At 42.6% G+C, this 27,572-nt stretch overlaps 1 protein-coding gene and 1 long non-coding RNA gene across 2 annotated transcripts in view; one reads left to right on the forward strand and one right to left on the reverse strand.

Annotated features, from left to right (window-relative positions):
* Positions 1-27,246, reverse strand: part of EMC2 (ER membrane protein complex subunit 2) — a 49,316-nt gene extending 22,070 nt beyond the window's left edge. Inside the window, exons 1-5 of the mRNA XM_038174924.2 lie at positions 27,088-27,246; positions 22,062-22,175; positions 18,807-18,871; positions 15,153-15,238; positions 12,854-12,911 (exon numbers count right to left, since the gene is read on the reverse strand). Coding sequence (XP_038030852.1) covers positions 12,854-12,911; positions 15,153-15,238; positions 18,807-18,871; positions 22,062-22,175; positions 27,088-27,175 — 411 coding nt within the window. The 5' untranslated portion in view covers positions 27,176-27,246. The remainder of the gene's footprint in view (positions 1-12,853; positions 12,912-15,152; positions 15,239-18,806; positions 18,872-22,061; positions 22,176-27,087) is intronic.
* Positions 6,984-8,956, forward strand: LOC140001823 (uncharacterized). Its single transcript, XR_011807374.1, has 3 exons — positions 6,984-7,122; positions 7,213-7,291; positions 7,817-8,956. It is a non-coding gene; the product is annotated as an uncharacterized lncRNA (long non-coding RNA).
* Positions 27,247-27,572: the final 326 nt, after the last annotated feature.

The raw sequence follows: 27,572 nt of genomic DNA on the forward strand, positions 1-27,572 counted from the left end.
CTTCAGGAGGTATAAAGTATACCTGTGTTCTCTTTAGTGAAATAATAGAAATTCCATCCTGCAGAACTGCAAGCTTTGTTACTTGCAACGTTCAAGTGGTATATGGCTTCATGATTAGAGCTAAAACAGTTACTGACAGAACTAATACACACCAGGTACTATAGGGAATAAAGATAACTTGCACCAGTAGGTCTCAAAGCTGTTTATTGACAGCAGAAAATATGGTGCCTTGAGGCAAAATGTGATTTTTATTAAAAAAAATAAAAAAAAAAAAGGGGGGGGGTGGTCCAAGACACAAATGCCAATACAAATCCCTCTGTTTTTATCTCCTACACACCCTTCAAACCATCTGTTCCCCTACATCTGACCTGACCTCTCTTCTTAACTAACCACCTAACCTGTCCCTCTCTCTTTAGCCCTCACAATTCTGCTTTCCTCACTTTTTATTCAGTTCCTTCTGTATGTTTTTCCTTTACTCACTGCTTGGGTCCAACTCAGGAAAGAAAGGAGCCTCCCTACTTCTCCCAACTTTCTGCCCCTTTCCCACAGTGCTACAGCCACGAGGAACAACTGCTAGAAGTCCTGCTTAGTTTCCATAGCCTGGGATAGATCACGCTCAATACAAATGGGATTTTTAGGATATGTATTTAATAAAAATTCCATCAGTCTCTACTGAGTACATGAAATGAAGACTTTCAAATGCCTGTAACTAAGCCAATTTGGGTGTTTTTCTCATAGTACAGTACAAGTCGCATTCTACCAAGCGCTCTTTTCCTGTTGGTATCCAACGTTTTACTCCAAAGCAGGATGAGGTCTTCTCAATGAAATAAATGAACAGCAAAAACAAACATACAGACCTTCCTTTCTGCTAAAAAAATAATGCACCCCTTTTTTTGTTCTGAGAAACAGCCTAAGTATGTTTGTCTACAAACAACTCAGTCACTGTTTGGCATCAGTATAAAGATTTTCAATTGGATACTAAATTAAATTTTAATTAATAAAAACGGACCTACAATGGAAAATGTTAAGCAGCCTTAAAAACAGCTACAGCTTAAATATGCTTGCATTTCAACGCAAATGGACAGGAAAGGAAAAGGTTGCCATTCCTATTTTATTAAAATGCATGCAACTTGTGGTTTTCACAAAGTCACATTTCATTCACGAATGTTAACCTCTTTAGAAGGGACAGACTGTTACTCAATGCCTACCAGTTTTGATGAATGAAATGTGATCTCTGAAATGACAGCATTAACATTGCTCCATTGTCAAATGAGTCATCTTTTTCAGCAAGTAAGGTTGGAATGAAGTAAAGCACAGAGAGATGACCGTCTTATAAAAAACAAAGACTACTTCCAATTCTATCCTGAGAAATGAAATAGAATAACTACTCTTAATTTCAGAGTTTCATAAAACAAAACCTCATCTGAAAGGGTAAGCATCCATTATATAATTGGAGTTCAAGGTTCACTTAACATAACAGAAAAGCCTGCTAAATGTTTAAAATAAAAGATTTTTTGAAAAAGCTTCTACCATTCTTCTCTGTAGTTGAAATTGTCAGTTGATGCAAAGTATGATTTTTACATGATTCGTGTGAACAAATGTCTATGTTTCACTCACAGCACTTGCCAGAATGTTTAATATATATAAGCAACTCCATGTGTCAGCACACCAGAAGAAATTTCTATACAGTAAGGTGACTGCCAAGACAAACTGAGCAACAGCTTCTTTTTTAAAATCTTGAAATACTTACTTTCCTACAGCAGCCATATGTGTGCATGGAAATAATTAACAGGTAAAAGACACAGAGAAATCTACACATGTCAATTTATCAAAACTTTCTACTTAATTTTCACTTTTGACATGCAAGACTGAGCCAACATATCCTACAGTTATATAGCAAGGAACTTTTGCAATGGATTTAACACTCTTTGCTTCTGGTCTAAGATTTTCAGAAATCTAAGAAATGATGCAACTGTTCGAATATTTCCCCCTTATGCTTCTAAATATTAATGTTTTATGGGTCTTTATCATTTTCTTATGGAGGAAATCCAAATCAGGCATTTTACTTCTTTAAATAAATTATTTTGTTTTATAAAAATATCCTACAAGCCACTTACTCAGATTACATTACCCATGTTGAGTCTGCTGAAAAGTGCCAAAAATGCACCCTTCAAAGTTTCGTGGCCTACAGATGTCATTGTAAGATGGTGCTCCATTTTCCATTGGCTTCAGCAGAAGATGTGCACCTAGGTGACCTATTCTTGTGGCTTCGCTGTAGATGGTTTTCATGTTATTTTAACAAAACTTTGAAGACTTTCTATCTCTGAAAGCCTTTAGTCATGCACTTCTAAAACATGTCAAAATTTTCAGCAGTCAACTACACTGCTTGTGCTCAAACTTCTACTCAAAATCACTACAGACTTTCACAGAACAACTGCAGATCACCTGTATTTGTCTTCCAAAGCAAAGTTGAAGAAAAACTGCTTTAGGGAAAGAAAAATAAGAGCGAAGAGTTGCAATAGTTCATTTCATCTGCACACCAGAAATGGCTAAATCACTGCTCAAAGACAAAAAAAAAAAAAAAATCTACTACTGTTGCCTGAGTGTTCAACTTGGTATTAACATTTCAAGATGTGTTTTCTTAAAAATTATTTAGTTATTTACTTTAAATAGTTTACTTCATCTAAGTGCTGACACTTTATATCCGGTTCTGGCATACCTTAGCTACCCCAGTTACACATTTCTATTCCTCAGTAACAGATCACAGAATGACAGAAATGTAGGGGTTGGAAGGGACCTTGAAAGATCATTGCGTCCAACCTCCCTGCCAAAGCAGGTTCCTCAGAGCAGGCTGCCCAGGTAGGCGTCCAGACAGGCCTTGAATGTCTCCAGAGAAGGAGACTCCACAACCTCCCTGGGCAGCCTGTTCCAGTGCTCCGTCACCCTCACCATGAAGAAGTTCTTTCACATGTCAGTGCGGAACGTCCTGTGCTTTAACTTGCAGCCATTGCCCCTTGTCCTATCCCCACAAAGCCTTAAGAAGAGGTTGGCTACATCCTTCTTTCCCCACCCCTCAGATATTTACATACACTGAGGAGATCCCCTCTCAGTCTTCTCTTCTCCAGGCTAAACAGACCCAGGTCTCTCAGCCTTTCCTCATAGGGGAGATGCTCCAGGCCCCGTATCATCTTTGTGGCCCTCTGCTGGACTCTTTCCAGGAGATCCCTGTCTTTCTTGTACCGGGGAGCCCAGAACTGGACACAGTACTCCAGGTGAGGCCTGACCAGGGCAGAGTAGAAGGGGGAGGATCACCTCCCTTGACCTGCTGGCCACGCTCCTTTTAATGCACGCCATTGATCCCGTTAGCCCTCTTGGCCACAAGGGCACACTGCTGGCTCATGGTCAACCTGTCGTCCACCAGGACCCCCAGGTCCTTCTCCTCAGATCTCCTCTCCAGCAGGTCATCCCCCAGCCTGTACTGATACTTCGGGTTGTTCCTTCCCAGGTGCAGGACTCTACACTTGCTCTTATTAAATCTCATTTAGTTTCTTCCTGCCCATCTCTCCAGCCAGTCCAGGTCTCGCTGAATGGCAGCACAGCCTTCTGGTGTGCATTCCAGTCATGCGAGCTGTCCCACCGTGTCTCAATGATCACAACGAGATCGTGGCCCTGCAACCAAAAACAGATCTCAAGCTCATCCTGTTTATTTCCCATGCTCTGTGCATTGGTGTACAGACACTTTAGGGAAGCAGCAGGTGCAGTTTACCCCTGGGGGGATGCAAGAAGACGATACTGGACGGGGGATCAGGAACGCTACCTTCTCTGAAAATACTTGAGTATGTGCTCCACTCTCAGTGACCTGGAGCCGAGACCAGCCAGCAACCTGTTAGAGGCAGCTTACATCTTAACATCGCTCAGTTCTGTGATGAACAGCACACCAACAATGCTATTAGTTGTCACTCTTCAATCAAGAGAGTCAACTTCCTACTTTCTAAACCAGAGAATTCCCTTTGAAATTTTTACAGGAAAAAGATACGTGCCAAACCTTCCCCATACTCAGAAGCTGCCCCCTTTTTTTAAAAGCCAAATGAAAGTGTTGCCACTGTCCGGGAAGAGCATAGGCTGCTACAAACACCTCAGGCCCAAAAGCCAGGCCTTTGGATAACACCTGAGGGCTGGACCCAAGGTGGAGCTGCTGTGGGGGCTGCCCCACTGCTGGAAATCAAAGAGAACCATGCTTTCACCTGCGAGATTAAGTGCCTCTCATAGCTTTCCTGCACATTTCTCACATGTACCAGCCTTGCCATTGCTGGCCATCACAGCCCACTTTAGGCCAACTTCTTCCTAGTCAGCTTGGCTCCCTCCTGCTTACAAACCCGACTGCCAGAAACAAACTGGGACTGATTAAAAACAAAAGCCCAGGGGACGGCGCTACTTTTGCACAGTCACGCGCCCGACTCTTGTAGGAGGCACATCCAGAAACGCCCCACACACTGAAATTCAGCCGTGCACAGCTAGAGGTATTCACAGAGGTGCTCTCCTGGTTTCTGCTCAAGGAGAGGGACTAGAAAAATAAAAAAAAAAAGACAGAAAAAGCAGCAATGAACTGAAGATTCACAACCAGGAAAAAATAACATCCTGCTATGAAATCAATGGAACTAACTGCACAATTTTAAGACGATTTGATCTCGCCTCAAATCATGTAAGTAGACAGACTCTTCAGTGGTATTTTCCCAAACTATGCAAAACGTTTCCTTTAAAGAACTCTCCCTAGTCTTTCCTCAACTTTACTCTTTAGCTGAAAAAAGCTCATTTTAATCCCCTTTGCTGAGAGTTCTTGCAATTGCTGCTACAACTGCTTGATTCCCCTCCCCAGAATCACAACCCATGGCTTTGGGCTTTTCAGTGTTTATTATTCATTTAGTTCTTCTTTCGTGCTTCCACAGTGGGCAGGAACAGACGTGTCACCCTGCACAGACATGGGGGCAGTTTAGGGGCTCCTCTCCCAGCCACACACACAGGCAGCGATGGGACCAAACTGGGGCACGCTCCTGAGCCCCCCAGCAGGGAGCTCTCAGAGCTCTTCAGGGCAGGCAGCACAGCCCCAGATGGACCCCAGCATGCTCCCACAGCCTGCTGCCCAGGAATTAATGCCCCGCCCATGCCACAGCAGGCAGGGGGTGCCCCATGTCACAAAGCGTTGGGGACGGCCTTGGTGCGGAATGTTGTCCCCAGCGTCGGTTGGGCAGACCAGTAATGGCTGCCCGTGCTGACGGGGAGGCTGCTCGGCTGCCTGCTCCTCCTGCTCCAGCCTCTGCTCCAGGCACAAACTCAACCAGAGGAATTCAGCTTCTCTTTCCTCTCTCTTCAGGCCCTCACCTCAAATGGCTCTCAGCGCCCTGCAGGACACTGACTAAGCTGAACGAGTGCACACTCCTAGTCAATCCTTTTCAGCACTGTGCTGGACAATGGTCCACACACTACAAAACAGGTAAGATTGCCCCAAACCACACTCGCCATGGTCCACAGCAAGCAGGAAGGTGACATGATCTGGGCAGGACAGGAGTGACAGCTACATCGGGATGACGGGACACGGACAGCCTCGGTGAGTCGCAAGAGAGACTTGAGCAACGCAAGTAGGGGCTGCCCATGGTCACAGGGGGATGCTGCTCCGTTTGCTGCTTTTCCTCTTTCAGACAGAAACATACCTAGTGATGAGACTGGACCATGGCACACTCCTGGCCTCTCTTGCTTTGAGAACTCAGTCAGAAAAGATGCCAACGCTCTCCAGGACAGATAAGACAGCCCCAAGCCATTCCCCACCACGGTGTCACCAAGCTAAGCGGGGACGTGACACATTTAATGTGCAACGAGCATCTCCTGGACATCAGGAAGATGAAAGATGGACAGCCTTGGTGTCAGGCTGGGAGAGCCTCGTGCAAGGAGAAAGGAATGGCTTCCAGTGCTGAGAGGGGGTGGCTGCTCGGTTTGTCGCCTACTCTATTACAGCTGGAAACACTGGTAGTGATGGAATGAAGTCATGACACACTCCTGGACTCTCTCACCTTGAGAAGTCAGCTGGAAAAGGTGTCAACGATCTCCAGGCCAGGTAATTTCGCCCCAACCCACACCACACCATGGTCTCCTAGCAAGCAGGACAGTGACATGCTTGAGCCAGGATGGGAGTGACCGCTCAATCAGGATGACGGGAGACGGATTGACGTGGTGAGACGCTCAAGTCCGTTGGGCATAGAGGCAGGGTCAGCGGCTGGTCACACGGGGATGCTTCTCCGTTTGTTCTGTCTGTTATTAAACCAAGACACACACAGCGATGGGAAGCAGACGATGGCACAATCCTGGTGACTCTCCCTTTGAGAAGTCATCTGGAAAGAACATCCAGCGCTCTTCAGGACAGGTAAGATCGCCCCAACCCACACCCAGCAGATTTTATTAGCAAGCACGACAGTGACATAATTGGGCCAGGACGGCAGTGACCGCTCCATGAGGATGATGGGACACGGACAGCCTCGGTGAGTCACTAGATATTCTTGAGCAGAGAGGCAGGGGCTGCCCATGGTCACAGGGGGTTGCTGCTCCATTTCGTGCTTTTCCTGTTTCAGCCAGAAATGGCACAATCCTTGACTCTCTGCCCTCGACCAGTCAGCTGGAAGGAATAGCTGCCAACGCTCTCCAGGACAGGTAAGATTGGCCCAACCCACAGCCACCAGGTTATATTAGCATGCAGGACGGTGACATGATCGGGCCAGGACGGGAGTGACTACTGGATCAGGATGTTGGAACACGGACAGCCTCGGTGAGTCGTTGGAGACCGTCGGGCTCAGAATTAGGGGCAGACTTTGGTCTCAGGAGGATGTTGCTCCATTTGGTGCTTTTCGTCTTTCAGACAGAAACATACCTAGCGATGAGAGCGGACCATGGCATGCTCCTGGCTACTCTCCCCTTGAGAAATCAGGTGGAACAAGAGCTGCCAACGCTCTCCAGGACAGGTAAGATGTCCCCAACCTACGCCCAGCAGGCTGTAACAGCAAGCAGGATGGTGACACGCTCGGACCAGGAGGGCAGTGACCGGTCCATGAGGACGACGGGACACGGACAGCCTCGGTGAGTCGCTAGCTACTCTTGAGCAGAGAGGCAGGGGCTGCCCATAGTCACAGGGGTTTGCTGCTTAGTTTGGTGCTTTCTCTCTTTCAGCCAGAAAAGGCAGAATGCTGGCCTCTCTGCCCTCGACTAGTCATTTTGGAGGAAGAGCTGCCAACGCTCTCCAGGACAGGTAATATAGGCCCAACCCACACCCACCAGGTTCTATTAGCAAGCAGGACGGTGACATGATCGGGGTAGGACGGGAGTGACTACTGGATCAGGATGCTGGAACATGGACAGCCTCTGTGATTCGTTGGAGACCCTCGGGCACAGAAGCAGGGGCAGCCTGTGGTCTCAGGCAGATGCTGCTCCATTTGGTGGCATGCTCCTGGCCTCTTTCCCTCAGCAGGGAGCTCTCAGAGCTCTTCAGGGCAGGCAGCACAGCCCCAGACAGACCCCAGCATGCTCCCACAGCCTGCTGCCCAGGAATTAATGCCCCGCCCATGCCACAGCAGGCAGGGGGTGCCCCATATGTCACAAAGTGTTGGGGACGGCCTTGGTGCGGAATGTTGTCCCCAGCGGCAGTTGGGCAGGCCGGTAATGGCTGCCCATGCTGACGGGGAGGCTGCTCGGCTGCCTGCTCCTCCTGCTGCAGCCTCCGCTCCAGGCACAAACTCAACCAGAGGAATTCAGCTTCTCTTTCCTCTCTCTTCAGGCCCTCACCTCAAATGGCTCTCAGTGCCCTACAGCACACTGAGCTGAACTAAACCATGGCACGCTCCTGGCCGCTCCTTTCCAGCACTGTGCCGGGCATTTCTTCACGCCCTACAGGACAGGTAAGATCGCCCCAACCCGCGCCCCACCACAGTCCACAGCAAGGTGACAGAATCAGGCCAGGATGGGAGTGATGGCTCCATCAGGAGGACAGGACACGGCCAGCCTCGGTGAGTCGCTAGAGACCCTTGTGCACAGAGGCAGGTGCTGCCTGTGGTCACAGGGGATGCTGCTCCCTTTGGTGCTTCTCCTCCTTCAGCCAGAATTACACAGCATTTGGACCAGACCACGGCACAGTCCTGACTGCTTTCCCATTGAGAACTCAGCTGGAAGGAAGAGCTGTCAACACTCTACAGGACAGGTAAGATTGCCCCAACCCACACCCACCAGGCTCTAACACCAAGTAGGAAGGTGACACGACCAGGCGGGGACAGCAGTGACCGCTCCATCAGGATGACAGGAGACAGACGGACGTGGTGAGACGCTCAAAACCTTCGGGCACAGAGGCAGGCGCTGCCAGTGGTCACAGGGGGGTGTGCTGCTCTGTTTGTTCCTTCTCTTCTTAAAGCCAGAAACACACAGCGATGGGACCAGACCACGGCACACTCCTGGCCTCTCTCCCCTTGAGACCTCAGCTGGAAAATGTATCAACGCTCTACAGGACAGATAAGCTACCCCAACCTATTCCCCACCATGATCACAAGGCCTGTGGAGTTGGTAAAACATGGATAATTCTTGGCCCACAGGGAGAAACTGGATGGACGGTACTGTTGTGAGGCTGGGAGAGCCTTAGGATGGGAGACAGGGGCTGCTCCTGGCCACAGGGGAAGGCTGCTGCCCTTTGGCTTTCTCTCTTAGAGCTGGAAACACACACAGCAATGGGACCAGACCACGGCACAACCTGGCCTCACTGCCCTCAACCACTCAGCTGGAAGGAAGAGCTGTCAACACACTCCAGGACAGGTAAGATCGCCTCAACCCACACCCGCCAGGCTCTAACAGAAAGCAGGAAGGTGACAGAATTGGGCCAGGACGGGAGTGACGGCTCCACCAGGATGATGGGAGACAGAAGGATGTGGTGAGATGCTTGAGACCCTCGGGCACAGAGGCAGGGGCAGCCCGTGTACACAGGGGGATGCTGCTCTGTTCCTTCTTTTATTAAAGCCAGACACAGACGGTGATGGGACCAGACCACGGCAGACTCCTGGCCTCTCCCTTTGAGATGTCAGCTGGAAATGTGTCAACATTCTCCAGACAGGTAAGATTGCCCCAACCCAAACCCACCACAGTCTCATAGTAAGCAGGACAGTGACACGCTCGGGCCAGGACGGCAGTGATCACTCCATCAGGATGACGGGACACGGCCAGCCTCGGTGAGACGCTAGAGACTTTTGGGCATAGAGGCAGGGGCTGCCCGTGGTCACAGGGGATGCTGCTCCCTTTGGTGCTTCTCTTTCAGCCAGAAACACAGCTAGAGAACTCAGCTGGAAGGGAGAGCTGCCAACGCTCTACAGGACAGATAAACGACCCCCAACCCACACCCCACCACAGTCTCACAGCATGCCAGACGATGACGTGGTTGGGCTATGATCGTCATCTCCTGGCTGTCACAGAGACATCAGATGAACGGCACTGTTGTGAGGCTGGGAGAGCCTCGCACAGGGGGGAAGGGATGGCTTCCAGTGCTGGCAGGGGGTGGCTGCTCTGTTTGTCACCTCCTCTGTTACAGCTGGACACACTGACAGTGAGGGAATGAAGCCATGGCACACCCCTGGACTCTCTCTTCCAGCACTCCAACGGAGAACTTGCCCCGCTCTCCAGGACAGATAAGATTGCCCCAGCCCTTTCCCCACCACAGCCTCACTGCCTGCGGGAAGGTGATGGGCCTGGCCCAACACGGCTGACTCCTGGCCATGAGGGAGACCCGGGATGGACGGCCTTGCTGTCAGACTCACAGAGCCTCTCCCAGGGACACAGGGGCTGACCCTGGCAACAGGCTGGGGCTGCTCTTTTTGATCATTTTCCTTTCTCTCCCCATCACAGAGCTCCGAGCACACCAACGTCTGCCACCATCCTCTCCCTCCACGGCCACTGACCTGAAGGCTGGGGCAGCGTTCTACAACCACGGCCACCAAAGGAGCAGGAAGCACACAAGGATCCCGTCCCTACCCGGCCATGGTCCTACAAGCATACCAACGGGCCCCGCAGCTGTGGACGAAGAGACCTCTGCACACCTCTGTGCCACCCCACCCCACGTCTCTAAAACCTTGATCAAATAAAGCTTCTGATTCACAACCTCATTGGCTGCTTTTTTCTGTCCTTCTTGGGGAAACGTCGGGGGGCTCTGCCTTTTGCAGAAGGAGTGAGTGCACCAGCCTCCGCTTCTTCAGGTGCTGGCACCAAGAGAATTTCAAAGGAGATTAAGTGTCCTAATCTGAGACCAGAGTCTGCAGGAGTGGGTCTGGAAACCAGTTTGCTCCCTCTTTCAGCAATTTGTTCCTTCTTTGACCACAAAACACTCTGACAGGGCTCTACAGTGCTTAGACTGAATTTCTTTTTGTCCCACCATCTGGTGGGACTGCTGCTGTCAGAGGAGCACGCTCCCTTCCTTGCAGCTCAGTCCTTGTGTCGCTGCAAGCTCCTGCGGTGGCTGTCTGTATAGAGCACCAGCTTGCCTGGCTCATGCTTGGTACCTGCGCTCTCAGGCACAAAGCACCGTCCTGGTGGGGCCATTGGGGCACTTCAGAGACATCCTGATGGAAAGTGTGACCCCCAGGCATTGAAGAGAACAAACAACATAAACTTGAAAATAAAACTGCCGTGGTTTCATAAATCACATCTCCCTCCTGCTGCCCAGACAGAGCCCTCCGTTGCAAAAGAGGGGAAGAAGTGGGGTAAATCTTTTCGGGTTTCAATTAATCTTTGAGGGCAACCCTAGTCAATAAGGGCACAAGCAATGAGGTCTGGTTGCAGCCTGAGCAAGAACATTTAATGGAAAATCATCATCTGTTGTGATGGAGTTGCTTGAGGAAATTCCCCTTCCTGATATGGATTCTAGAGAAGTAAAAATAACTCAGGCTTCATTGTTTCTTTCCTAAGACAAAGCATGGAGGAAAAAAGCACTTGTTTTGAACGTAATCATTTATATGATGAAGGTCAAAACATTTACCCATTACTATCCCTGACAATCTTCTCAGTTCAGTAAGTCACTTCCAAATTTTACTCCTCATAGATAACATTTCAATGAGGTTGCAATCAGAAATAGCTAAAGGTAACCTTTTTAATTTTTCCTCAATAAATAGCTTTATATTCTTTCAAGGAAGACAGACATTGCAAAGATAGTTATAGTTTTCAACAGTGTAAGCCCCTACCTAAATCACTTTTAAAATTAAGAAGTCAGCAGCTTTAAGGTACTTTCATCGACTTTGAAAACTTTACCCTGATCCAGAACTCCAGCGATTTACAGGAACCCGAGGAGATGAATGACCCTTTCACACAACCCAGAACAGCCTGTCAGACATCATTTTAGCTAGCTGCATTTAGGATATCTGCCATCTCCTCTAAGAGCAGAGGTAGTGACCAGCACCTTGCCAAAATACATATTCCCTAAAACCTGCACCAGTCATCTGGATTTATCAAACATTTGCAGAACTCTCTAAAGGGAAAGCAAAAATACAAGCGTTTATAAACCTGCCATAAGCTAGCCTGGAAATTACAGGCATATAATATCAGATAAAACATTTGTTCCAAAATCCTCCCTCAAAAGTCATCTGAAAGGAGAACTCAGATATGTCAGGGAAGTATTTTATATATCAACACTAGAGTATTGGGTGTAAGACCACAACACTCCTTGTTCTCACAGTGTTTTAAGTGCCTTATATTCGAGTTCCATGAAGTAGCAACTTAAATGATTATACAATCTTTTCCAAAGCTTCTTCCCTCCCTTCACTTACAAGCATGGAGAATGATTGTTTCAGCTTTCTGCCCTGCATCAGTGCTCCATGTGAGAGCACATTCTAGCCTAGATTCCCACAAATTGCCATGTCTTAATGATTTCTTCAAAGGAGCAATGCCCATCTGGATGACCACATCAAGTAAACCAAGTGCAGACAGGCTGAGGTGCAAAAAGCACCAGTGAAGGTTTAGATGAGACTGACAAAGCATTATATGATTATATTTACATAGAAGTCTATCAAACATAGGTCCAGTTCCTCAAAACCATGTAACACAGACAAACATATACCTCAAATGGACAATGAATAGTAATAGTTGTTAACTGACATTGCACCATGTGACATAAAAATTACGAAACTCTGTATTTTCTTCATATTTCTAATTTTATCCTTGCTGGGAAAAACAAAAACAAACAAACAAAAAAAAAAGTCGTTTAAATACACACAGCTACAAGTTAGCCTTTCATTTTGGCATGTAATAACTCAAGGTGGCTTACACAACCAATACTGAAAAAATCCTTAAAAAAAAAAAAATAGTTTGTCTCAGATTTTGCTTTATACACCTGGCCAGCTTTATGGCATTTTGTTTCAAAAGCTAATGAGGCATTCCAAATAATAAATCAAAGTAACTCTAGTATTCAAGCACTACCTGAGTGCATTCATACTTAATCTTCAAGTAAGATTAAGCTTTAGGAAGACAGAGGACACATGGTAGACTATATTGATTCTTTAAATACTAAATATTCAGAGAAAATGGAAAAGCTGAAAGGCCTAATATAAGTCCTATTAAGCTTTCTGGAAAGGTTAACAGTTATAATCCTATGTCTTCAAAATTCAGTGTTAAAGAAAAGATTAAATCATACCTTCTCTTCTTGAAGAGAATCTCATTTGTTCTAACAAACATAACATACCAGGTTATTACACTAGGAAACTAAGGGAAACAAATACAGGCAAACTAATCTCCACAGTGAGACCATCAAAATGTTATCAAACAAACCACTGCAATTCAAATCTTTTGAACTTACTGTATTAGTTGAATCTTCTTGTAAAATTCGATCATATAACTGTATAGCATCATCATACCTGTTCAAAGAAATCATTCACATTTATTTCTGTTAAGACAGAACAGAACTCTTTGACTTTCTGACTATCCTATCTTTATGCAAACTATAATCATGCAGAATTTCTCTTAAGTGAGTGCTGAATATGAACTGCATTATTTTATATCACCGAGTTAAAAACAAAATAAATGGCAATTCATTCATGGAATACTGTTTCACCAACAGCTTATAGGCTCTACACCAAAGCTGTCTTACTCTCTTGTCTGTTCTCTTCTTCTGTACCCAATAGGTCCAATCACTGCATCACAACTATTACCTGTCCTTTTGTAAGAAGTAGAAACCCCAAAACTTCAAAGGCCATCCAAAATAATGACTTCTCATCTCATTATTATAATTTAAAACTTCATACAAGTCTTTTCTGTTATGATTTTAAAAATCTAAGCTTTAATTTGCTTGTTTAGCTAGCCCCGTACAGAACGGTATTCTCTTGATCAATGGCTAGAAGGACATTCCTCACTTTCTCTTCTTTCTGCTGAGGAAGGCAAGACCTTAACAACACCTGGAGTCACTCAGAATTAAGTGCACTCCTCCTATACAGCGCAAGGTCACTGCTGTCTAGGCCTCCCTAGGCTTCCCTTGCAGTCCCAGGCACAGCTCAGAATACCTAAAAATGGGTTCCTGTACAAGACAACCTAGAACTAAAGCCCCTCTTTCTCCTCTGAGTTCTAAAGAAAACCCATGGAGATGAAACCTTGACTTCTCTTAATACCTTTGCCCTGATAGTCCAGTCTCAAGGATCTAAACTGACAGCAACATTCTGTCAAGAATTTTTACAGGCATTTTTGGAAAACTGCAGCTCAATCCCACTTCACAGCTGAAACAACAGTCGATGTTTTGTAGTTACCATCTCTTACAAAGATGTACTCCCACACAGTAACATCTTCAACATAGTCACATAAGCCTGAACAGAATTATGATCTTTTGCACTTTTTGAGAGGTTTTGGGAATGGGGAGAAATGTGCTGCCAATCTCTCACTGTATTCATAGAAACAGAATGTTTCAAACATAAGTTTGTAAAGATCTCCAAGATCATCTGGTCTAGCCATTCCCCTTGTAGGCAGAAAGAAAGCTAAGTTTTAATGGACATTCTTCAGGAAGATGTGGAGTATGAAATGTGGAACATTTAGTTGCACTATGACTGTTCCTACGGCAGCAGAGCCCAGTTATCCTCTCTTTTTGTTCCAAGCAATGGACCTTCACTAGTGGCTCCTATCAAATTGCATTTTCAAAGTTCATTTTGCAAGTAACATCTGCTAAATAAATAAACTATAATAAAGCATTTAGGAGTTTACTTTTAAATTCCAATTCTCTCTTACCAAGATGGGCCAAAAGCTCAAAATCTCATTAATTCTGTATGCAGAATGTGACATGGAATAGATTTGCTGGAGTTCAAAGGCACAGGAAGTTAAAACTCCTGTGCATACTTATAGCTGCACTCTGCAAAACCCAAAACAAGTGCCTGAGAACAACATGTTGGTATTAAGGAAATAATCAAAGGCGAAAGGCAGACAAAAGTGGTCAACCTCAAGCCTTGAGGTCATTCATCTCAGAAAACTAACTTCTTAGCTGTTCATTATTTTAGTAATTCCTATTAAATTTTGCATGTTATAACCATTATATAGGATATTTCAAAAAGGTCACTCTAAGTTTCTGCCATTCTATTCCAGGTTTGGTGGAGGTTTTTTTTAATTGCTTCTAATTCTAATTAAGTCTATAGATTTAATTCTTATTAAATTCTACAGGATTTATTCACACTCAAAACAAATAAACAACAAAACCTCTATTTTGCAGTAATTAGGAGTACAACAAAGCAAAAATAAATAAATAAATAAATAAATAAATAAATGAAAGAGCTGTCACTCATTTTCACATGCTGCTCCAAACCCGTAAGATGAAATGTATACCTCACAGGCCTTGCCAAAAAAATGCCTAGTGTTTAAGTGTATAATAGCTTAAACTGTCAAGTAATAGATCTTTTTAATCTATGAAATCTGATGAAAGATTGCAAAAATGTAACATTGTATAGTACAGGCAAAAATGCAATAAAAATGTCTAAACATAATATGATCATGCACACCATTATTTTCTTTAAAGAAAATGGTCATTATTGCTTTGCCATGTGCTTACGATGCCTGAATTCCTTTTTAAGAAATAGCATGCACCTTTCCATACAGAAATTATATTTTTTTAATCTAGGTTTTACCTTTCCATAGCTTCAAATCTCATTCCAGTTAATCGCTTAACTCTGTGGCTCCCAGGAAACTGCCTCCTTAGTTCCTGAAGACAAAACTGTACAAAGAAAAATCAAAAATACTATTGTGAACATAGTTATCTATACTGAAGCAGGAAAGGAAAAAAGTCCTTGACTGATGAATTCAGCAGCCTGCAATGATTAAAAGCAAATACCAATTTTTGAAATATGTAATAAAAATTATTGATAAAGAGAAGTTCAGTAAACGAAACTTTGTCTGTAAGAAGGCTAATTCTAAAAAATATTTTCCATATAGTTTGTTAAATCATCAAGACTCCATGGAAATAGTTATTTGCCCAGAAAATTAAACTCATCTTCTAAAACTGTTCTGATACTATTAAACACTGCAGTCTACTTAGTTGCTTCATAATACCACAAGAAATTGAAAAAGAAAAAAGATAAATGGTAAGAGCTCATGTGATGATTCTTTAATAAAAGAATACCTCATAACGGAACAAACTATGCTAATACTATGCTCTGTGTTTATTTTTTAAATAAAACTTTGAAATCCAAAGAAAATGTTTGTCACTGGGTTGGACTGAGCCCACTGGCAGACTTCTAAGTCCTAGCCAACTTCTAACTCCTGAAATCAATGAGACACCTGGGCTAGATAAAATTAATCACAAGCAGACTCTTCTTGATTAGGGGAGAAAAAAAAAAAAAAAAAAAAAAAAAAAAAGGATGTTTGGTAGAGGGACTGAGTCACAACTTCCCCAGAGCAAACTGACTATAACCATAATAGAAATGTGGCTAGATAGCAGTGCAAAGTTTGTAGGTGACTCATTACTCTTTGGTAAAAGACAGAATAGACCCCAAGCTCTTCAAAAGACCAGTGGTTTGAATTACATAAAAAGCTTACACACAAACCTTCTTTTCAAAGCATTTAATTTATGCAACTGAGCTTATCAACCTGTTCCTGAGATCTAAGGTTCTGGCTAAGGCCTATCCACATAATCTGTTCCATCATCACATCCACTGGTTAAAGGAAAAAACACAGACAGTCAAGCAAATTGGTAAAAATTAGCAGATTGTGCCCCACAATCAGCAGATAAACTAGCATCTAGAAGAAAGACATCAACAGCGTAAGAAACGCTGATGAGGTAGCAGTGGAGCGCAGGAGTACTGTGAAATTAGAACTGTTCATATTAGAACTGACAACAGGATCACTATCCAACTAAATACAGCAGCCACAAGGCCAAAATAAACTCGTGTAGATTAAGAAAGACATCAGAAGCAATAATGTGACATGAAAAGCTGTGAGACAATCTCAAAAAACTTGCTGCAATACTTTTGAAAGCAAAACAAAAAAGCCCTCTATCCGAATAAATTTCAAAAGTAAAGAAATATAAACTTGAACTTCAGCATGTAAAACATGGCTAGTGCAGGTGTCTGCCAGCAGTAAGTAGTTTCCCTAAAGCACATGCTTGAAAAAGAAGCAGGTAATTGCAGTAGCTGCATGCATTATACATTGTCATCACATGCATGACAAAGAAGACAACAATAATAAAAAGAAAACAAAACAAAACAAAGGCCAGATAAATGATTTTGTGCAATCCATCTCAGCCTCCTCATTTGGAGCAGATGAGACCCATTCCCCTAAGCAAAATGCATCACAGCTGTCCAAAGCTTTTCTAAAAAACAGAAGTTTCAAAGCTGCTTGTCTACGGTGGGGCTACAGCTGTAGCAGAAAGCCACATATGATGTTGGCTTGATTGAATTAACTACTTATTATAATTATAATTAACTACTTATTATAAATCAATCAAAGAAAAGAAGTATCTCAGTTTCCCTCTAAGCTTTTAACCTCCTTTCTGAGCTGCATATAAAATGCTGCACTCCATGATCTTGAGCAATATACCTTAGAGGGCACAGAAACTGAAATTCAAAATCCCTTCCAGGGTGAGTAAAAACAAACAGTGTTTCAAAACCGATCTTTCAACACTGTCTGCCTCAACAATTTCATGAAAGTCTTCCTAAAAAGACCCTGGAAATAAAGACCAAAACTGTTTTAGATATAAATCAGAACACAGAAATACATTTATTTAAACAGTAAGTCTGTTTGTTTTTGTTTAAACAGACAGTTATATACTACAAATGTTTTCTTTTGGGACACAAAAGAAAGGGAAGTTCAGTGGGTTCACAACAAGTTCAGTGAGTTGTGCTGTGTTTTCCAGTGTACTCCATTTTACCATACACATATGAAAGATGAGATAAACTTGTCTAGTTCTGCCTACTTTCAAATTGCCCTTCTCCCAGTTACATCCTTTAGTCTGACCCCTTGTATATCACAGGCCATTAAATTTCACCCAAATGACACCACATGAAGCTCAAAGACTTTATGTGGTGTCTTGCTGTCTGAGGGAGAATAAGGCACTAGAAGAGAAATTCCCATGAAGGACCTGAACTTTTGAAAGGATCTTTCTTTTTACTTGAATGAGCTCAAGGTCGTTGGCTTTCAAGGCACAAGACATGCCCATGATTTTTTTTTCAGTTGTTTGTGAAGGACGTGTGAAAATATTATAAAAATTCAACTGCAAAGCAGTTTTTTGCCTTTTTCAGTTCCTGCCTTTAGAGGAGCGGCTAAAGTCATGGTATTTGGTTTTTTTAGGGGTGGTGGTGGCATCAAATTTCATTAGTTAAGATTTCTAAACAAGCTCATTTTATCTGAATTGCTACTTGTATAATTCAAATAAATTTGCATACAAAAATATTAAAACCAAATACCCATTACCAATATTTATATTAAAACCACTTTATAATTTGAATTAGAAAGGGCCTTTGGAGGTCACCTGTGCTAAATCCCCACTCATAACAGAGACAGAAGGTGGTTCAGGCCACATCACAATGTTTCTGAGCATCTCCAAAGAAGGAAAAAATACTGCTTCTCCGTGCCACGTGTCCTGAAGTGTTCACCATCCTCATTGTTACAAGGTTTTTCCTAATGCTGGAAATCGGAATTTCCTCTGTTGCTGCATATGTCTATCACAGCTGTCTGCTGATACACCTCTACAAGTCTGTCTCTACTTTCTTTATAACTTCCCACTAAATATTATATATGCAGAGATTTGAAGATCACAATAAGATCTCCTCTTCACCTTCTAAGGACTTTAATATACATCTCTCGGCTTTTCTGTATACATTATGAAGTCCAGCTCCTTATTCATCTTGGTGGCCATCTGCTGGGATTGCTCCAATAAGGCAGTGACTTTGTCAGCAAGAATAGCCAGCACGACATATAATATGATGTGTGTGACAGGGCATTTTACCTCAAAACATTCAAGAAACAATATAATCGGAGAGGTTTTTAATAAACAAACACACTCTGTGCAATATGGCAACTTCAGTATTATTCTTGACATTTAGCCCATACCAGAATAGCTGTAAATATTTTCAGGGCTGTTGGAAGAGACACGATCTGTCTAAACAAAAGTCACACATGAGAGAAGGTGGGTGGAGGTGGTTTCTTCCCAGCAGTCTTTTTCTTGATATTCTATAAGTCTAAGCTATGAACTTCAGAATATCCTATAACTGTCCAAAAAGCTATCTGGAAGAAATACCCAGGAAGAAAACCAAAGGTTTGAGAGAAAAGTCAACATGAAAACTTACCATTGCCAAATCATCTCGACTGCAGTCCAGGGCAGCAATCATCACCTGTTCATATATTATCCAAACTGGACATAAAAGAGACATGAAATTTAGATAATTGTTGTTGTGTTTTGCTATTTGTTTTTGTTTTTTAAGATTATGGGAAACACCTACAGTGTAAACAAGGTTAATGAATTCTGTCTGTTCATCTTTCCCCTACTACTCCTGTGGATCACTACTGAAACAGGGACATTTAAAGAAACTGCTGGAATTAATTAAAAACACATTAAAGCAGTTTTATTGCTTTCAGTAACATAAAGTACCTTTTGACATCTTGAAAGGCAAAATGCTCTAATCCTCTGCTATTCCTAACATTATAGCTGCAATCTTTTAAACAGATCCCCATTAGGACATGCTCTCTGATCAGACCTGGAGAACAGCCATTTGGGCTAGAATGAAAACAAATTTTCCTTAACTGTTTCACTGCCAGAAGTCCTATAAATACCGTCATCTTCTTTTGGAGTTGAACAATGTCTCTAAATCAATGACAGATTATAGTAATTCTGTTCTAGGTCTACCGCGTTCTTGAATGTACAGAACTTAACAATACAGCTACACAAGTGACAGAAACTCATGCTATGGCAGAAGGAAACATGCTATGGCAGAAGGAAACATGTAATGCTGCAAATACTGACTGCATTAAGTTGTCTGTAACCTTTCTTCCCCGTTGGAATAATCTGTAGGGCATATATTCTCTTTTTACCATATTACATAACCTTTTCATGAACGTAAAAATACATACATACAAAATACAGATAACATACATACAGCATTTAAATTGTGTGTTAAGTTAAAGAAATAAAATAAAAATCAATTTTACAGCTTATGAACAGCTCTCCTCACTAGAACAAACCTCTACTTTGATGTTCTATCCCTAATACATGTAAATGTCAGGTATTTCACAAAAGAACATTTGTAGCAAGAGCCTGAAATAACCATTTCAGTGGTAGGTATGTGTTTTTCTAACTTGTATTAAAACTTTCTTACTTAAGCTTAAAAAAAAATAACACAAAGCCAAGGGTCTTACTCTTCTACTTTGAAATCTGATTCTATAAATTTGGTCTACTGAGTGTCCAAGTGAATCCCTAGTTTTCATGAAAATTACGAAGTGGATAATTATACCCTCACCCTTTAGGCTCAAAATTCAGTTAGCTATTTTTATTTTTAAAACTACAGTAATGATAAAATCCTCATTTTTTTTTTCCAATTATATTGGATGCTTTCTGCCTGGGGACCCAAGTTACACGGATATCCAAATAAATCTATCCCACTGCATTCACTATTTTGCCTTCTGTACACATTCTGGAATTAAACACTGTGATATCCAGTTGTTTTTTTTTTTGAAAATACATTAAGCAACAAGACATCCATCATATACAACTCATTCACCTTTCATAGCTATCCAATAAAGAATTCTATGTGAGCTATAGGTCTCATTGCTGCTGCTGTTTTGTTTTTTAAACTGCACAAAGTTGCCATTCTGACAGTACTTTTAAAAAAAGGGAACCCAATTACGTACATAAATTTTAAATAGTTTTATCCATTTGCTAAGAAACTTAGAAAATGCAGCTACTTAATCTAACGAATTCTGAATGTCAGGTTTATGAAGCAATAAGATACGTACATCATGAAAAGGTTGTATTTGACACTAACAAGAAAGGAATGACAAGTTCTGACTTTGCTTGTGTTACTTAGGACAGTGTTTCAGAAGGATACTGTTAAGATCTGAGAGGAATGCCACGATCTTAGAGGAATACCAAGATCTTCAATAATGGCTCAATAAACTACAATTCTCATAGATTATTAACAACATTGTAATGAGAAAGTAAAATCAAAGTGTTTTTTTTTTTCTATAGTAGAGGGACATGATAACAATTCTTTTGCAGGTCACTGTATTAACCCTATCCTGCAGCCTACCAGCAAGTGCATTCATCAGTTACAGTGTAAGACAAGCACAGAACATTGTCTTCAGGTACCGAACCTCCAAACGCACTTCATGCTTCACTGCTATGAAGTCTTTTACATGATACATGTAACACATGAATACATGATTGATTCTTTGGGTAGATTATCCACACGTTTATACCTGAAAAAGTATAACACTGGTGACTAAGTTTCTGAGAAGTGAGTGAGCTTCACAACAGAATTACTGCCCAGAGGCTCTGCAAGGCAGAACCAGAGTAAAGTACTGACATCAAGGTCTACTTGTAGAACCACAAAGCCAGCACCAAAAAATGCCTCACCTGATACTTCAGGAAAACATTTTGCTTCATTAATGTAACTGTGTGAATTCTGAAACACTGGATGCAGTTAGCTATTCAAATTTAAAGTTAACTTACTAAAGCTCAACAAAGTTATTAGAATACTATAGCTTATATTAGTAAATACATTGCATTATTGTGGCTGCAAAATCCACTAGGTTCTACACAACAGCAATTAAGAAAAAATCAAGAACTAAAATAAAAATGTATTAAAATGAAGTCTATATAAAATTATCTAAACTTTAAAGAAGAGAAAATGAAGAAAAAAGAATGAGCATTAAAATAAAAACCTGCCTGTGTGACACTTTGTTATACTTTGTTTTCTATTATGCTTACAGTACAGAGTGCTATTATACAGTTGTGACATGTTTCCAAACAATTCTTTTGCAGTACGAAACATCACATGCCAAGTTTCTGTCTCCTCCTGTCTATGAAGTTAGTATAAGGCAGTTAAAATAATGTAAAAATAATAACTGCATGGATAGTGGAGATGTAGAGCTAATCTTCATCTGTAATATCGCAAATATAATGATATAATAAAAATGGCCTTAATATTAATTTCTGCAGCATGTATGATTTGATTAAGGAACAGCTTTCTCTATTATAAAATTATCCTTTTAGACGTTTGCTGTGCTGTTGAAGAACAGAAAATCAGTCAAATGACAGCTACATGAAAGACTAACAACTTCACATAATGGTCTAACTCATAGTACAGCAACCTAAGTGTTCTAGCAGGTAATTTTTCCATCTGTTTTCACTGCACCCCATATTTGGGAAACCAAATCTGGGATTTTGGCAGCCTGATATAATAAAAAGTTAATATATATTTTAGCAACACCAGCAGATACACAAAGGCAACACAGAGGTATAACACAGAGTCTGAAAAGAGAAAAACAAAATTAGACAAATGCATAAAATCTAAAAGCAATGAATGCTGTAAAAAATGTTTCCTTACTGTCATCTCCAAGCTTAGAGGCATATTCATTAATTAACTCTTCTCCAACATCCACTATCTGTTCACTGTTTCGGTAGTTTTCTTCCCTCCATTTCCTCATTTTATCACGCATATCTGAGGGTAAAGAGGAAAAGAAATCAGACTAAAATATTGCGATTTCCAGTTAGTAATGGAATTTGAAATTTATTTCTTGAAAATATGCATACGAAGAATGATTTAGAAAGCAATAGATCTGAAAATGTGACTTCCATCAATAGAAGAAAACTACTAGAGAACAGGTAGACCTCTGGAATTGTACCTCGAACCTTGCTTATGCTGTCATATAAATAATTATTTCAACTTCTAAGTTTGCAGGCTATTTAGTTAATATGCCATTAAAACAAAACAAAACAAAAAACAGCACACACTCAAAACTGACACCTGGTTACCCAAAAAATAATACAATTTAATGGACGTTACCCAGTGTTAGGAAACACAAGCTTCAGGAGTTTTCTTCCAAGTAGTATTACACTTATATTTACACACCATAACCAAAATTGCATTTCTGCTCCATATGAATACACTTTCACTTGAAGAGAGAAAGTATTAGAAAAACAATGAGAACTCACTCATTGCTCGTTTTTATCAGTGTAGGAAAAATGTTATAAAATTCTATTCCAAAGAATCTGCACGCTCATACCAATGGGAGCTGCAAGACAGACAGACGTGGAAACAAAGTGTTTCTACGGCAGGGAAGTGCTCAGAGGTGAAAACTCTCATTGCTCATCTAGATAAGATAAAGGCAGTTTCCTTTAGCTTTAGGATTTTTGTTTGCTTCCAGTTCCAAGAGTACATTAACTAGGAACTGGATCTCCGAGTCTGCGGGCATACTCAAGGTCATGCACCCAGCATCACCCAGCCTAGGTTTTATGCATCCTGTGGATTAGAAAATTGCTAAGAATGACTTTGTGCACATACTTACACTTCTATACATGCACGTGTCCCATACAAAAGAACACATTTTGGTGGTACTCAAGGAAAACAGTTTTTACTATTAAGTAGTGGTTTTACTCCTACAAAGGTGCCATGAAAACCACTGCCAGTATTTTATTTAACTTTACAACAGCTGGAAAAACAAACACAACGACAGATCTAAACACTGTCAGCTTTTCTTGCACTTCAAAAAACACAGTTAATGTAACTGACAGCTAAAAATTCAGCACTGACTTTTCTTCCCTCCACCTGAAGTCATCTCGGATCACTCATAACACTGTTATTGTGCTACATTTTGCGTTTTGAAACTTGACCAAAACCACCACAGGGTTACATTTCATACGCATGAGCAAAGTTAAATGGCTCTAGACACACGATGGTCCCTGGAAATTCAAAGTTAGACAGCAAGAATGTGAGAGAACATGAACAGTCACAAAACTTTACAAGCCACACGCATAAAAGCAAATAAGCCATCTGATTCCTAACTACACATGTACTGGGAAATTATCAATGCCTCCATTGCAGTCCAATTCCAAATGGAACAGTGTCTAAATTATGTACTAATAGAACGTACATCTACCATTCATCAACCAGTTACTGAATTTACCGCAGTGGAAAAAAACAGAGTACAGCGTGTCAGATGACGACTGAAAAAAACAAAGTAAAACTCGATGTTCTCATTCATGTGAATCCATCAAAAAGCTCATTAGTTTTAGAAGCACTGAATTCTAAATAAAAGGTAGAAGAAAATGCTAAAAACTGTAATAAAACTTACCGGGGCTTTTTACAGTGTTGTCAATTTTTTACTATGAAAGCTATCAAAAGAGTCAGCCACTAATAACTGAAGTCTTAGAGGCGAATGTACAAAGGTTATGTAATATAAGGTTGGACAATAGCACCCTGGGATTAAGAAATGTCTAGTTTTAATTACATTACTCCTCAGTTGTGTATGCAGGATGGTCTTGAGCAACTAATGAACCTGGTTTAGGTTCTCTGCCTATACGTCCCAAAACATTTTAAGTTCAAAGAAACACGCACACTTGCCATGAAATCTGATGTTCCCTAAAAACGTGCATGCAGTCCACGGGAGGCCAAAGGAAATAATCCATATTTTATTTTTCTTTCTGTTAAGGTGTCAGTTAATTTGGCCAGAGCAACCAGATACTAAGTACTCTTTCTATAAGGATTCATACTTTGATTGTTTAGTTGGACCACAGGTTTCAAGTCCTCAGTATATACCTCACATTCATTCTTCTTCCCTAACCCCTTAATCCCTGTTTCATCTTTGAGCAACATGTAATTAAAAACCACCCTGTTTAGAAAGGACTTAAGACATGAAGGACGCTTTTCAGATAAATATCAACTATAAACCTGGTTGCAAAATCAACCGTTCTGTTCAGGTTCTTTCTTAGGGACTAAGTCACAATGCTACTGGATCATCCCATGAATTAAAAGCCTCTTTGTACTGGGGATCCGCTGAAAAACATAGGGAGTAGAGAGAAAAGCCTTCTCTGAGAAGAGTCTTTGTGCTGCCTGTTGCAAGAATCTGTTCGCTTGTTAAGAGATGCAAAATCAAGTAAGAAAGAGGAAAAAAACACCACAATTTTTCAAACATGTGCTTCTGAAACAGAGTTAGACCCTTGTACCAACACAGGTCTTCAAGGTCAAGATGCTCAAATGACTTGAGCATCCTACACCCGACTTGGAGTCTCCTTCTCTGGAGATATCCAAAACCCGCCTGGAGGCCATCCTGCGCAGTGTGCTCTAGGTGATCCGTCTCGGCAGGGGAGTTGGACTAGATGATCTTCAGAGGTCCCTGACTACCTCAACCATTCTGTGACTTTTACATTAAAGCCACGTTGCCTCTGCAATACTCTCAGCCAAAACAAGGCAAGGCTAATTACAGAGAACATGTGTACAGCCAGTGCACATTACTGGTCCGCAAAACATCCTACTTCTCTTCCCAATCACTGACACTTCAGAAATGAGGGGAAAAAATATAAACATCTGATTTTATATTTGAAACAGTTTATATTCAGGCAAAGGAAAAACGGAAAAAGTTATTTTCACGAGCTGTTTTCAGAGCAACTTTTGGGAAAGCCTAACAATAAAGCTAGTAATACTCCACACAACTTTCCTTCCCATGCAGCGGCCTCCCCACGAGTCTCTATTTCAGTTGAGCTTCACAACTGTTATTACCTTCTCACAAGACACATAAAAGCATTGGCAAGCCATCTTTTTCCAAAGTGCTAACTAGCCTAAGGACATCAAGGTAATGCAAGTGAGCATCAAAGAGAAAGTTAGCTACAAACAAACCACCATGCACACTGGAAAGGAAGCCCTCTTTTTCATCCTTAAGCATTCCTTTTCTATACCAGACAAAATATTTTCTGAGATTAATGCAATTTGACCTGAAAACTAAACATTTCAAATTCCGTTCTGTTTTGCTTTGTAGTCTTTTAGAAAAAGGTGCTGGCTACTGACATCTGCTAAAATATATCCCATGCAGTGTTCCTCCTCTTTCCCCACTCTACAAAACCAAACCAACCAACAATCTATGCTGAGCATTGTTGTTAACTTTTTCCCCCAATTGCTCAATTATTTTTTCATAAACAATAAACAAACATCAACAACAACAACAAAGATCACACTGCTTCTCCCTAACAACACGTTAATTTCTCTACCATACAATATTTGCAACTCATTGGACTATCTAGCTAAAGGTTATTCCTTTATGGACAAAACTGTATAGAAGGATTAACTTGTTCCTGATGGGAGACTAATGGGGTCCAGTGCTATAGGGACTTGCATTTGAACATGTGCTGCTTATGAGATGAGCCACTCACAATTTAAGGTAAACCACAGTAACTACTGCTATAAAAAATCATTATGATCAAATGGATATCAGAGCTATAAAAATCTGTGAAGCAGGCTTTTCAAAACCTTGATGTTTGTCTTCAAGATCTAGCAAAATATGAGATAATTTTCAGGCATTCAAGCCAATAGTGGTTTTCTTAGATTGGAAGATACTTGCTTTTTTATCCTAAACCTTGACCTAAACTAATTTATCGCTTTTGAGGTTTTGACTAAAAGAAAAAGGGTCGACCACAGGTACAACAGCAAATTGATCAGGTATTGACATACTTTATCCCGACGCGTTTGGGACAGTGGAAGAAACAGAGAAGCCTTTTCTTTCAAACTGAACCCCAGGCTTTCCACATGCACATACAAGGGCAGAGCAAATGAGAAAAAAAAAAAAATCACCTTCTGGCCAACAGTGGCCACATCCACCAAGAACCTTGCAAGAACAACCTGAGCTGATGCTGCAGTGGTTCAGAGCTGCAGCTCCTTGTGGAGGGGCTCTGGACAAAGCACCGTCAGAAGCCCATGTGTAGCTTGACTACCAGGAAGAAAATTAATTTTTCCTGAACTGCTCTTACCAAACTGATAATGGCCATGAAGCATAGCTTAAAATGTGGTAGGGACATAAAGTTTAGCTGGTGTTTATATAATTTCTGAATAACGTGAGTGGTGAGGAACGTATCTTGGGACGAGATGGTGGCAGCAGCCAGCAGGGCCTGGATCCAGCGACCTGTGCCTCTGGTGGCACCACCAACAGCCCGGCCGGTATCCTGCTGGGATCTGCAGCGCCCTGGGCCAGCAGAGCTTAAACACAGACCTGAGCGAGTAATTAAACTTGGTTAGAGCTCAAAAAAAACAAAAAAAGCGAGCTGACACCAACTGCTGACCCGGTTCAGTTGCTGTTTATTTTCTCACAGGAGCACAACGGGGGAGCAGCAGCGCTGCCCCCAGGGGAGCGGGGAGTCCTTCAAGCACAGGGGGGACCCGCGACCCCCTCAGGCGTCCCCGGCCACCGGGGCCAGCACGTCCCGCGGGGACACCCCGGCCCCTCGCGGCTCCCCCCCGGGTGCTGCCGTGCTCCAAGCCGGCCCCCCGCGGGCTGCCGAGATCCTCCTCCAGCCGCCAGGCCCCCTGCCAGAGCCGCCCCGGCCTCCCGAGCCGCCCGCCCCCGGCTCCCGGTCCGCGGCGGTACCTTCCCAGGTCACGTCGTACATCTCCGAGACCTTCGCCATCTTGGCGGCCGCCCCGTGACGCGGCGCCGTGACGGCCCCGGCCCTCATTGGCGGCGATGGCGGCGGCCGCCCGCGGCGGGGCGAGGCCGGGCGGGGCGAGGGGGCGGCCGCCAGCGGGACCCCACCTGAGGGACGGCGCTGGGGGGTTGCTGCCTGCCCGAGCCTAGCACCAAGGGTCGGGAGGAGGCTGTAGGGCGATCCCCCAAAGAGCCGTTCTGGGCAGAGAGTAAATAAAAAGCTGGCGCTTGGCCTCTTGTGGTTTTGGTGTTTTTTTTTTTCTTCCCCTCCGCCATTTGGCTGTGTGCTCCCCAGGGCCGTGTGTTCCCCTGTGTTTAGCAGAGGTGCTGTGTCTCACAGAAACAGCGAGAAACTCTGAAAAACTGCTTGCCCTGACCACTGTTAACACGGCTTCCATGCAGGCCCGCCAGGCGAATGGAGTGAGCAG

This window comes from Anas platyrhynchos, chromosome 2 (genome assembly GCF_047663525.1).
Source record: "Anas platyrhynchos isolate ZD024472 breed Pekin duck chromosome 2, IASCAAS_PekinDuck_T2T, whole genome shotgun sequence".
NCBI lineage: Eukaryota > Metazoa > Chordata > Aves > Anseriformes > Anatidae > Anas > Anas platyrhynchos.